The 13,453-nt window shown below is 35.5% G+C and overlaps 1 protein-coding gene across 2 annotated transcripts; it reads right to left on the bottom strand.

The window, feature by feature from the left end:
• Window positions 1-369: 369 nt before the first annotated feature.
• Window positions 370-12,707, bottom strand: LOC132789411 (ubiquitin-conjugating enzyme E2Q-like protein CG4502). Of its 2 annotated transcripts, XM_060797414.1 has the most exons (5): window positions 12,338-12,707; window positions 2,969-3,449; window positions 1,857-1,980; window positions 1,445-1,794; window positions 370-880 (listed from the first exon to the last, which is right to left on the bottom strand). In XM_060797414.1, exons 2-5 carry the CDS (start codon window positions 3,361-3,363, stop codon window positions 796-798), a joined length of 954 nt encoding a protein of 317 aa, XP_060653397.1. In that variant the 5' UTR covers window positions 3,364-3,449; window positions 12,338-12,707; the 3' UTR covers window positions 370-795. The 2 variants fall into 2 exon arrangements, with proteins under 2 accessions (XP_060653397.1, XP_060653406.1); XM_060797423.1 differs by lacking the exons at window positions 2,969-3,449; window positions 12,338-12,707 and adding an exon at window positions 2,328-2,427.
• Between the last annotated feature and the right edge of the window lie 746 nt (window positions 12,708-13,453).

Here is a 13,453-nt window from a genome sequence, read left to right as displayed (position 1 = left end):
CACTGACACAGCGCGCAATTCAAAATGTCATAGCAACTGCATGTGAAACGTTTTCAGATCATAAAATATGGGCTAAAAATGGATAACAATCTTTAATTATGAATACTAGGCAGCGACACACAGAGAAATATATATTGTATTTATTGACTATATGCGAAACTTAAGAAAAATATGTTCATACATTTTACATCGTATGCCAGCTGGAGATGCAAATTTGACTTTTTGTTTGTTTAACTTAACAGAAATCACAACAAATTATAATAACACAGTTGACTTATGCATTTCATTTTTTTTTTTTGTTTAGCTTAACTGTAAATAAATATGCGTATGTGTGGAACTTAAATGGTTATTAAAGAATTCACATAATACTCAGTTGAAATATGATTTTTTCTTATTTTGTTTTTAGTTAATTTTCATTGAGATGACTACAGCTAAATTACATGTTAAGCTAAGTTCTTTAGTTGACGCCAGTTTCCTGCTAAACTTCTCATTCTGTTTATGGATGGTATTCATTTGCGACAATTGAAATCGTTTACATATTTACTTGACTACATTTTTCCGAAGTAGAGAATTGAAAAATCAGGAAAAGCAATCTACAACTAGTTTGTAGTTAATCGATTCTATATATATATATTTTTTTTTTGTATATACTTTAATATAGTATTTTTAATGAGCGGTGAATGGAAATCGGAGTTGGAGTTGACTATGTGTGTGTTGTTTGTTGTTATGGTTGTTATTGGCAAACGCAAGAGCTGGCGCTGAGCAGCGCGGCGGGATTCATCATCGACTTCAGATTTAACCATCGGCCAGAGCGGGCGTAACCCATCCATATTTCTCGTGTGTTTTCACCAGCGAGCGGAACGATTCCTCCGCCTGACGTCTGCAATATTAAAGGTAATAGGAATTTTATTAACAATGTAAGAGAAGCTTAAAGCCGGGGCAGACCGACTTTTTGAGATACACGCTACTTATTTTTTTAATTAATTACAAACAATTTAGGGGAAGTCTGAATCAGCTCTTAGAGTTGCTTTTTAATAGATTCTCTTTGAATTCTATTTTACCGTTCTTTTTCGATGGCCTTAGTAGCTAGCACTCCCTTCTTTTAGTTATTATATTGTTTTGTATAAGAATTAACATGTAAATAAATATTTTACCGTACTACCAAGTTAGCTACTTGTTTCTACATAATTAAGTAGAAATTTAAATTGATTTTGAAGAAGTTCATTCTAACTAAGTATAGCTAGGAATATTCATTCTTTAAAAAACCTAGAGTTGTGTTCGGCATGGAGAAACTTTGATGCCCACATTTCTGTACAAGATCTTTAAGTTCATGCAGGCGGACGGACACAGTAAGGCAGACTATAAAATTCTTGCACCCCATGAATAGCGTGCATAATTAAAGTGCCACCGAGTGGGCGGGACTGCAAGTGTTTCAAGGACGCACCGACTAAACTCCTTTGTACTTTTTGGTTTACGCGCAATGCGACCCTGACCCTTGACAACGCTGGCCGCAAACTGCATGATGACCGCCTCCACAGTGTAAGCGCTGGCCCAGCCACGCGGTGTCAGCAATTCCATGCATATGGCGCCGCCCTCCATCACATAGCCCTTCTCGATGCGCGGCTCCACCACACGCATGAATGGCGGCGCAAATGGAAAGTTATCGGGAAAGCTCAAATGCAACAGTATGGCGGTCACGCCCATCTCAACCATATCGCGGGCCAGCGGCGAGTCCGGATCGATGACATGCAGCCGCACATGCCATTCAAAAAGGCTATCATTGACCAGATCCACCTGTTAAGCAAATAGAAATCGATTGTAATTGAAGTAGACTTCTAAGATTTGTGTATACTCACCGTAAAGGTGGCATCGTTCTTGCTCTGCAGGCGTTCCATTTCGCGGTATTCCTTCATGAGGCGACGTGAGCGTATGGTCTGATCGGGAGCTGTCACTAACGAGCGGCTATTAGATGGTGCAACTCTGTGGAGAGAGTAGAAAAAATGTATATTTAAATTTAAAAGATATACATACATAATTCTTGGCTATATAATATTGGAATCTGCAACTTTATATCGTCACTTTTAATACAAAAACTATTCTACACACTTTTTGAGTTAAAAGTTATTTATTAGTTTGAACGAGTTTCTAGAACTTTTTGCAACTTTTGTTTTTCGTCAGTCCCCTGACTCATTTCCTGTTATTCCCCCTTAAATATTGTTTTTATTTTTTTTTGACATTTTGCACTTCCAAGAATTCGACGTTACTGCTAACAATACCATATACTGCCATTACTAATTCGTTATTAAATGATCATAAATAATTTTTACTTTGCCATTCCTTTCTTCCACTATCTTCAAATTAAATTGGTTAGTTCTTCACTGCAGGTTCTGCGCTACTTTATCAGTGATACAAACTGCTCGATGTATGGCGATAATATTAATAATCGCGCAACATCAATTTCATATTCTTCAGTCAAACGATTGTCAATGTTATCGCAATTCACATGACAAGCAGTTGATTGTTTTAATCGCTAAAACGATTGTTTCTAATCGATGTATCGATGCTTTGATTAATTTCAAATTGATTTTATATATCAAGTGCATAAGATCATTAACTTTTTAAATATTTTATAACAGCTGTTGGCTATCATATTATTTTTATTTATTCTTCTCATTTGTTTAATAATTTTTTATGATATTTCTTCTTATGCTTACTAACAGTTTGATAATTTTAATAAAGTACTTTTCTATTTGTATTCTTTCCTATGTAAGTTTTGTTGTATTTTTAGTTGTAGTATAGGACAACCCTTCGTAATTTTTATATTTTCTTAACAACCAATATTTTTATAAATTTTCTATTTTTCTTGAACACATTGCTGTAATTTGCTAAGCTAAGCTTCCAATTATGTTTTATTCATTTCCCTTTTCTCTTTTACTTTCTTTTTTGTGTTTTTCGGCTTTTTTCTTACTTGTGATCCTGTCGACGTCGCTTGCCTGGCGAATCGCACACGGCCTGCTCGGCTGCGACGCGCACCACGGCATTTTTAGCGTTCGTCGACTGCGCTGCTCCTGCGCCTGCTGCCGCCTCGTTGCCAGCTCCAGTTATCGCTGCCGCCGTCGACGCCGCTGCTGCTGCTGTTGTGCTGGCTTCAATAACCGGATTGTTGTTGTTATTGTTGTTGCTGTTGCTGCTGCTAGTGCTGCTGCTGTGGTCGGCGCCATCAACCTTATCGCTGCTCCTATCGTTGTTGTTGTTATTATTATTGTTGTTATGGTTGTTGTTGTTATTGTTGTTGTTGTTGCTGGACTTGTGGAAGATTTTGCGAAATGCGGTGACTACTCTCTCTTTGGAACGTGATGACATCTTGCTCTTTGCAAGTATTTGTGAGGTGGACTGTGTGTGTGTTTTGTGGATGTGATTTTTCAGTCTTGTTTTATAAATTGTGTGTGCTGCAATGGAAATACATAATATAGAGAAAATAATTATTTAATTTTTGTGAAATATGTGGATCATATTTGAGTACAATTAGTGGATGGCATGTGGGACCCAATTGAATTAATTCGTGGAAAACATATAATTATTTCCATTTTTATAAATTTACTAAATAGTAGTAAATAGAGTACATTATTACAGGAAAACTGAGAATTCGACATAAAGAAAATTATTTGGATTTGATGAAATTTAAATTATTTTTAATTAATTTTTTTAGTTTACTAAATTTATAGTGCAGTAAGTGTAAGTATAAATATAGTATTTTCTATAATATTTCCAATATAATAATCTTCTTTGCTAAATATTCAAAATGCTATTAAAAATTACTTCAACATGCAATTTATTTATATCCCATAATCTTATAAATTTTCTCGGAAGCTTTAACAGCTTTAACAGCAATTGCAGACATTTTAATAAACACCCCTGGTAATTATAAATTACAGGGTATTAGCACAAGCTTTTACTCTTTTATTGGCACATATAAAAGTGTCCCTGACCTACGCCCATTTCATGATTGCCATGAATTCTCCCAGTGACCTTGGCATGTGCAAATAGCTAAGGCGTAAATAAAAATGTCAGCCAATTAAGCGGGTCGCCAACCTGAATACCCTGTAATCGAATATGCTAGTTGCTAAGGTTAATAATTCATTCCAATACACTCAGCGCTGATTTTACCACAGGGTATAACAAACAAAAAAAAAAACAAAAATTATGAGAGCACTTGAAACTCGGCTATAAATACGACAACGCATCCCCGAGACAACAAGAATCCTTGACAACATTTGCGAGCTTATAAAAACAAGAGCAAAAAAATATGTTAAATACTCATAGCCAACAGCACAACAAAAATCTACAACAACAGCAACAAAAGCTCATAAAGGAGACGAGCGAGAACGATATAAAAAAACTTATTGCGACGCAGCCAACAGTTGATAGGCACCAATGGAGGGGGGAAGAGAATGAGGGCAGAAAGGAGACTAAGCAGAAGTGGAAAATGGTGGTTGGGGGGATCGCGTTGGCTGGGCAAGCAACTTTTATGGCAAAAGTTTCGCTTGCTTGTGGATGCTGTGTGGGCTCTGGCTATACCTCTGTTTCACTCTCCGTCTCTATCTCTCTCTCTGTGGTCTGGCGCTGGAATGGAATTTATTTATGCACGTGGGCCGCCAGCTTAGGTGTTGACCATGGACCTAAAATTGTTGCCCTTCGCCCATAATTGCCTCTAGAGCTATGCCCAAGTTTAGGGTTTCATTTTTTGTTGCATATTATGCTTCATCTTTATTCGCATTATAAAGTGTTGGAAATTAAGTGCGAGTGGAACGCAAACTTACAACTTCTCCCACATCTTGTGTGGGCGCCTAATTAATTAAAAGTGTCACGCAAATTGGTAATTGTAATTAAATAAAACGCGAGTGGACAGCAAGTGTCTGGATTTTCATTTGGTTCATTTTACAAACATCTCAAGGGGATTGTGTTATCCTTTCTTGGGATTTGTTGGAGCTGGCTTTTCTATGCTTGGGTTTATTTTTAATTAGAAGGATTAATTGATATAGAAAGTAGCGAATACCTCAAAGTTTCTTTTTCTAGGAACTTTTTAAACTTGGCTTTATAGATCTGTAATTCTAATGGAATTAATAAAGAACTTTAGAAATTTCCTTATACCCATATTTTGTATTACTTTATTTTTCAGATTGCAGCTAAATTTTTGTAAGCTATTATATAAAGTCATAAGAAATTGGTAACTGTAAGTCTATACGAAAAATTAAAGACATTAATTTTTACATATTCAAAAATAAATACCTAAACATTATTTTCTAAAACTTTATTTTTATTACCTTAACAAAATGTTAGAAATTATATTTGCTTTAATTAATCAGATAAGTATCTTTTTCAGCAAAAGTTTGTGTCGTCACAAAGATTGTGAGTCTCAAGAGATAATAATTAAACAAACAATGATGGATCGATGTGTTGCCGAACAAAACAAATATTGTTTCTACAGTAAACAGAAATATATGTAGATAAATTTCCAGGTTAGACTGGCTACGACTAAAAATAGAGCAGAAAACTCATTAAGAGGAGTTCATCCAAAGGTCAATTTATTGTTGGCTGTCAATACACATTAACTTATTGGATACGAGTGTTTTCCTGGTACAACGAATGCCTTGAGGTGGCGACAACTATTTTTAGATGTGCTTGCAAGTTGTGCACTTTTGCTTTCAATGGAAAAATGGCAGCAGACAAGAAAAAGATGGGAGACAAATGTAACAACAGTGGAAACAAGTTTTAAACAAGTTCAAAAGAGAAGAAAAAAGACTGAGATTGTTGAGCAAAAGCTGCCAGACATTTTGGCCTTTGACTTTTCTATTTTTGGCATCAAGCTGTGTTTGATTATTGCACACAGAGAGAGATTCATTTAGTGATTCAATATTTGTCGTTCGAGTTAAGCAAATAAAAAATTGAGCATTTGACAGCTCGGAATTAATGGACGACAAATTGGCACCAAGGGTTGCCAATTGGAGCTCGAATTTGCTGTTGTTTTTCTCCCCTTTTTTTTATGGGAATCTAATCTTATCTGGCGCCATGAAAATCGATAAGGAACTCTCGCAATAACCACAAGCACTGACCTATCCCTGAAAGTCTCTGTCTATGTTGATAAATATAACAAGCCTGACAAATTAATGTTAATTTTAGGTTCAGCAGGGTCATTAAATCAGTTCAACATTGTATAGGAATAGAGAGCGATAAAGCGTTAAAAACAAATCTATAGTTAAATGAGCTTTTAATTGGGTTCAATTTACATTGACATTGAACAGGGTGAGGTTTATTATTGCTGGTTAACATTAGTTTAATAAATAAATATTTATTTTTAGGTACTCATACTAAAAACAATAGAATTTAAATGCTCACTAATTCTTAATTTAGTATGGTTGATATTATTAAAATTCATTACCTTTACTCAAAACATATATAATGGAAATTAATTGACCATGAAATTCAACGACAAAAATGAATTTTCACACTTGTTTTGGCTTTACAAACAATTAATTTACATACTGTAAATTTCATGCGCATTTCCATTACATTTGTAATTAATTTTAATTATATAGGCACCCTTTATGGGGTGCTCAACGTGTCTAGACTGAACACAACTTGTCTATTTGTGCGTTTCACAACACTGGCTTGTTTAGTGCTGGGCGTGGGAACAACGTCACACTTCACTAGCAACTAGCAACACAACGCGATTAACCAAATTGTTACACTTATTCTCTAAACAAAATCTAGTAGAAATACACACACACATACATGTTGTATAAGTATTGTGTTTGTATTTGTATACATGTTGTTGTTGTGCTGCCATGCAAATTTTTTTTGGGGCTGCATGCAAATCAGAAGCGCAAACACGAAACGTCATAATGAAAGCTGCATGCAAACACGAAACGAAAACACAATACACTACGTAATACGTAGGCAAGCAAACACAAACACATGTAATCGTAGTGTAAGTACATTTGTGTGTGTATTGGTCGTAACTTCCTTTTGCAGTTTGCAAGTATTTTACTGAATATCGATTTTAGTCGCGGCTTTGCAATGAGTTTTAATTGCATTTTAAATGATATGCAACATTTTTGCAAATGCGTCATTAATCAACACACAAAGTTCTTTAAAGTTCTTTATTAAAAACGAGGCAGCGCAAAAGTGAGAGTGCGAGTGCGAGCGAGAGAGCGCATTGCGTTCGCTTTTACTCAACAGTTTCTTTTGTTTGCTTCTGTTGCTCTTATTGCACTTTGCGCCTGTCATGGCAATCAGCTGTTGTGTTTGTTGTTTTGCTTGTAGTTGTTGATGTTCTTGTTGTTGCTGCTATTGCCACGAGCCATTGTAGCGAGAGCTTCCTCTGCAATCAATCTCGAGCACTGCCTGTCTTTCTCTCTCCCCCACTTGCCACGGAGCATGAAAGCATGCAAATGCACGTGTATGTGTCTGTGTCTGTGTCAGAGTGTGTTTCGCTTCTTTTTTTTTACATAGCATTGTTCTACTTGCACATTGCTCATTGGCCGCAGTTTCTGCTGCTCCTCTTATTGCAGCTTTTGTTCTCTGTTATTTACGACACTCCTTTTTCCATCTATTTAATGCAAGCTAATTGAATTAAGCTCGGCTTTAAATGTGCTTTCGCATGCGTATTAATCAACTTGTTTAACGCTCAGCATTAGTTTCCTGGTTGACTGTTAACCGACCAAAGCGATAAATTGCATTGTACCAGCCACAAAAGTTCATTGACTGTTTCCTGGGAAGTTCTTTTCATTAAAATGACTAACGGGAAACCGCAAAATCAATGCACAATAATAATTATTCGTGTATTTCGTGGAACATAAACAAATTGCTTATCATGAGATATCTTTAATTTCTTTCAATATAGTCTGAGAATAATTTTGTTCTATAAATAAAAATAATTTGGAAAAAAAACAAAACAATCATTTTTTCTTAAATAAAACTAATATTTATTTATTTAGAAAAGAAGACTTACGCAAAAGTTTAAGTCGTATTGTAGAATAAAATCATTAAAAATGGGATACTATTATTTTTCAATAATACAAAGTAAAGAAACATAAAATAAGTTTACTTTATTTTTTTCTACGTCACTATTTAAATTTATAACTTTTACCAACATTAAATTAGAAAATACCTTATCTAATTCAAAATATCATCGAGCGGTATTTTTCTGAACTGAATTCAAATAATTAGTTTATTTAAGATGTTGCATAATTAGTCGCAATTAAGGCAAACCCCATACAAAACATATTGACAGAGCAGCCTCGACTTTGACCTTGAAACGTCTGTTTATTTATCAGTTATATGCGTGTGTGTGGCGCCATAACTGAAATCGCGTCTTTTTCCCCACTATCAGGCACATTTCATTTATGTTTATATTACAATTTGAATTTTGGCTGTCGCAGCGCCTGAAAGCAGGCAACACAATATGCCTTGTTTTTTATCTCTTCTTGCTCATCACTTTCATTTCGGCGTGGTGTGATAAAAAGGATGCAAGTAGAGGGTGGGGAAGGGGGATGGGATGGGGATGAGTTCGCCTCTCAATGGCCCCGTTGCGCGTGTCTTGTGCAAACGGAAGCCATTTATGAAATTGCTAACAACAAGAGGCGAGAACAGCGACAGCAACAGCAACAGCAATAACAACCGCAACAACATGATGAAGAACAATAACCATATACAGGATACTTGGACTTGGGCGTCATGCTGACGCGTGTGTCATATGATGACGGCAATGTCTCGTCCTCCTGTCCGCCTGTCCGTCCGTCCCTCTGTTTGTCTGTCCGCCCGGGTTAGTTAGCGGGTTCGATTATGGCCCGTGTCAGATGTGAAGTGGTAATGTCAGCTCGATTGGATGTCGTCTGAAGTGCCATTAAAGCCAAGATGAGCTGCTAACGATTCAAGGTGTTTTTCGGTTTTTTTTTTGGGGGCGAGCTACTCATGACGTTCCACAATTTCAACAAGTTGAATCTTAATGTGCACTGAAAAGCAATTTCCATGGAATTTTAATAATTCTTCTGCTGAAATTTTACTCCACAAAGACTAAAGACCATATATATTCAACATTTTCTAGCCAAGTCGCAGAAATTAAAATGAAAATTGTAATATTTAAATTAAATTTCTTTTAGAACACTTTTACCTTTTTTGTATAGTAAAAAAAATAATTCAACACATTTTGGTAGATTTAAATATTCCCCTTCAGAGCTATGATTTCATAAATATTTTGTAAACAGGCTTTACTTTTTTGTATAGTAAAAATAATAATAATTCAATAATAAGTTGAGATATTTCTTTCCAAATTTTTTAATTAATCAGCACTTGAACAAAATTACAGAATAAGTTTCATTTTTTTTTTAAAATACTTTTTGTTTTTATGTTTGCTTTCTTTTCCTTTTTATGTTCCTAAAATTCCCCATATTTCCTCCTTTTCAAATATTTACGCCCACGCGAAAGCCATAAAAGATTGCAGCATAATTGTTGGTTCTAATCAACTTAACCTTTGTTTACGTCTTAACGCTTCAACTTGCGGGGCACTTGGGCACCGAAACGCTGACGTCAATGGGTCAGGATACGAGTGTGTTCAAATGGGGAAGGCGGAGACGGAGGCGGAGGAGCAAAGTGCAGGCTAGGAAGGCACTTGAAGCCACCTGGCTGACATATGGCGCATGTTGATAGAAATTGTTTATCATCTACACTAGACTCATTCACCTGCTCGGGGCTCATGTAAAATTCATAAATCCCTTTGAACAACGCAATGAACTTCATCTAATCGACGGCAGGCTTTTTTCCTATTTATAGTCCTGGGAAATGTGTAAGACATGGACGTGTGGGACGATAAACAAATGCGTGTGTGTACGTGTATGTATATGTGTGGCAATCATGTGCATGCATAATCAATTTACGACTGTGTGAATTGAGAAGATTCTCATGAAAATAAAATGTCTACGATGCAACCTTATTATCAAAAGTTTTCTATTAAAGCTCAAAGCTCAAACAAACTGATCAACTGCGATTTAAATGCGCAACGCGTAAACTGAACCAAAGCACTCCACCTCCCCTGCCTTTTCCTCACTCCCCCCACCACCCACACCAGTCACTCCTTAGTTGCTGACTGGGTTATTCATGAAGTACTGCAATAACGACAACAACAACAACAACAACAACAACAACAACAACGCTGTTAGCGCCTTGTCTCTTTGTGTGGTGTGTGTAAGCGAAATGGAGATAGCCTACAAACTTTACACGATGTTGTCTCTTTTCAACTCGTTATGCACTTGCCTCCCACTTCCGCATTCCTTCTCTGCTCTCTGCATTCGCTTCCATTCATGAATAACACACAATTGAACGAACTTTGGCTTCTTGGCGTCGTCGTCGCCGTCGTCGCTGTCGACGTCGCATGTGTGGGCGTCGAAATGTCAGCAGTAAATAAAATTGGCGCATTTCGTGCCGGTTCATTTTACTCTGTATTCAGCACTCGCAGCCCCAAAATTTAGGAAAAGTATCTATTGTATGTGACATTGTTTGTAACAGATAAATATTTACACTGAAAGTGTATAAGTTGTGTCGTTATTGTTTTGGAAAATATTTTTTATATTCTGCTGTATTCTGATAAGATTAATTTAAAGTAAATTAGATTTACCTCAATTTGTTGATACGTTTATTTTTTATGGAAATTATTAAAAATATTTTATGTTAGCAAGGAATTTAATGCCCTTTGAATCTTTTAATTGTCTGTTAAAGTAATAAATTATATTTTAAAATATATTGTGATAAAGTTAATAAGTATGTCTTGAAGTATCTCGCAACTGAGCACGCTCAAATTCTGCGTGCAAAGGATTTTGTTTTTCTTCTTTTGTATTTATTATCAGAAAATTATTTACAAGCGCTATAGAAGGCAGCAATGCGAACTAGACGAGCAACAAAACAAATATATGACAATCAAGGGTTATATAAAAGTTTTTCCTGAAATACTCCAAGTTAGTTGTATTTTATGGTAGACTTTCCTATAATAATATGAGCACATACTTGTCTAATCAAGCATTAATAGCAAATTAAGATTTAATAGAATAAAACAAATTGTACTAGAAAATTAAATAAGCAAGCGTTGGAAATTCTAAAAGAGGCAACAAATTATTTCTCCCTTAATTTAGTATTCTCGAAATACATAAACTGATTAAATATTAAGTACGGAACCAACAAATTCTCATATGTACTTGATGTTATAAGTAAAAATAAAGTTTTCTGAATAAAAATAACTTGGTTGAGCTACTCTTCTTTATGTTTGAGCTAAGCCAAAAGCCGCTTAAAGTTTAAATTAATCTACATATAGTATAAACTGTAAGCTTTGCTTTCTCTCACTAATTATAATGCTCTTTGTTCTTAAAGTTTCTGATGGTACAGCGCTCAAAATAAATGAGTTCCTGTTAAAGTTTTGTGTAAATGAGGTCACATTATGAACACATGTGTTGTATTAATATTTATATGCTGATAATGAAACTGGAACAATGCCAAATCCGGATATTTCCTTAGACAGCACCAAAATAATAAAGTAATTAAGAACTGAATAATGTAATAGAGCTGCTCAAATGGAAGCGAGATAAATGTATATTTAAAAGTTCCCACGTAGGCCTAGCTTAAAGCTTTGAGCCTTGGCCCTGACTTTAGCCTTCGGTCTTTCTACTCGAAAATTTCAGTATCAAGTTCAATGAAAAGCTGACATTGAATGAACCAAGTACATAGTTCCCCCTTCTCCCGCTTCTATCAGTAACTAAACAGCAGTGCAGCTTTTAAAGCGCTCAAAACGTTTGCTGCAGAAAGCAATGTCAAAAGCTAAAGTGCAATGCATAGGCAAACACACACACACACACATACCAATACACAAAACAACCCACACAGGCGGGTTGGGGAGAGGCGGGAAGCTGCTGCTCAATGACAATGCACACATATACATACCAACACATAGACAAGCCAGAAGAGCTGGTATTGTTTGCGATGTGGCTATTGAGAATAGAATATAAATAAAACAGAAAAGGTGCCGAGCATCATGTAAAAGTTCAGCAACAACAACAGCAATAGATGGCAAGACAGGTTGAGGGGATTGGTGGGGAGTTGTGCAAAGCTTATAATTGGCAAATTGATGCTGACAATTGTTACGGTCACACAGGCCAAAAGAGCAGAGAGTGCCAACAAAGGGATAGATAACATACAGCTACACATACACTCCCACACATTCGCATGCGTATGTATGCATGTTTGTGTATGTGTATACACACAGTCTTTTATTTATAGTGTTTGCAATACTTACCAAGCGCAATTGCAATTTGCTGTCCGCTCTCCTTATTTTTTTCCTCTCACTTTGTGCTTATCAAAATAGGTTTAATAGGCTTGTACGCTTTTTCTTTTATTTTATATCTAATTGTGTCAGTTCACTTGTTTTTTTTTACAGTATTATTTCACTCCCCTCACTTTTCCATTTAAATAAATATTCACAATTGCTGTTTATGTGGTTCGTGCTTTACACTCCGACGCGTCTTTTATTTATTTGATAATTTTTCGAATATTAAGTACCTAGATTAATTAAACAACTTTTTAACCGCTCGCTGGCAGAACTTCGCTGCAACACACACGAAAAAAACCAGACGAAGGGCTTGTGGCTTTTTTGTTTTGAGCCCGAGCGATACAGCTGAAACGATTCGATATAAAATCGATTCTGCCTTCGGCAGGAAAATCGATAAAGATTAACCTAACCGCTACCACTTTGACATTTCGATAAACAAAGAAACGGTCAGTCTGACGATAATCTGCAAACTTATTGGACAGCGTAAAAGCTGTGTCGCAAGCTTTATGCCGTTTCGAAACCTATTTAATTACTTTAAACCGATTAAATTATTTTAAATAAATTTAATAATTGTGGGGGCATATGAATTATCGGTAGTAGGTCATATAAACACTGCAGCTGTTAACGTTCTGTTGGTAAATACTACTTTGTTGTGATTATGGTAACTCTAATAGTGTTGATAAATTGCGAAATTCCACAAGCAGCTGTTGGCGCATTTTTTGAATTTCAAAATAGTCAAACTCAAAAGATTAATATCATATCTAAAAAAATTCTCAATGTTTATTAGTTGTATTTGTAATAATTGATTTAATTCAAGTTGTATGCAAATATTGCTTTTGTATTATATACTTAGTAATGTACGAATATTTAATGAATAGAATAATATGTTGATTTTGTAGATTAGCTCGTTTTGAGTTATACATTGAAATGCGTTTCCAATCTCGACATTAGTTGCCGTAAACGTAGTAGTTGAACAGTTATGTATAGTCTATGATATATGAGTATTGGTTATAAGTAAGTAATTCGTTACAATTGGAATTATTCAAAGAAAAATCAAATGCTAGACAAGGTGGCCAACAAATT

The sequence above is a fragment of the Drosophila nasuta genome, chromosome 2L, assembly GCF_023558535.2.
Source record: "Drosophila nasuta strain 15112-1781.00 chromosome 2L, ASM2355853v1, whole genome shotgun sequence".
Taxonomy (NCBI): Eukaryota; Metazoa; Arthropoda; class Insecta; order Diptera; family Drosophilidae; genus Drosophila; species Drosophila nasuta.
Note: the sequence above shows the minus strand (reverse complement) of the source record. Positions and strands in the feature narration are given on the sequence as shown.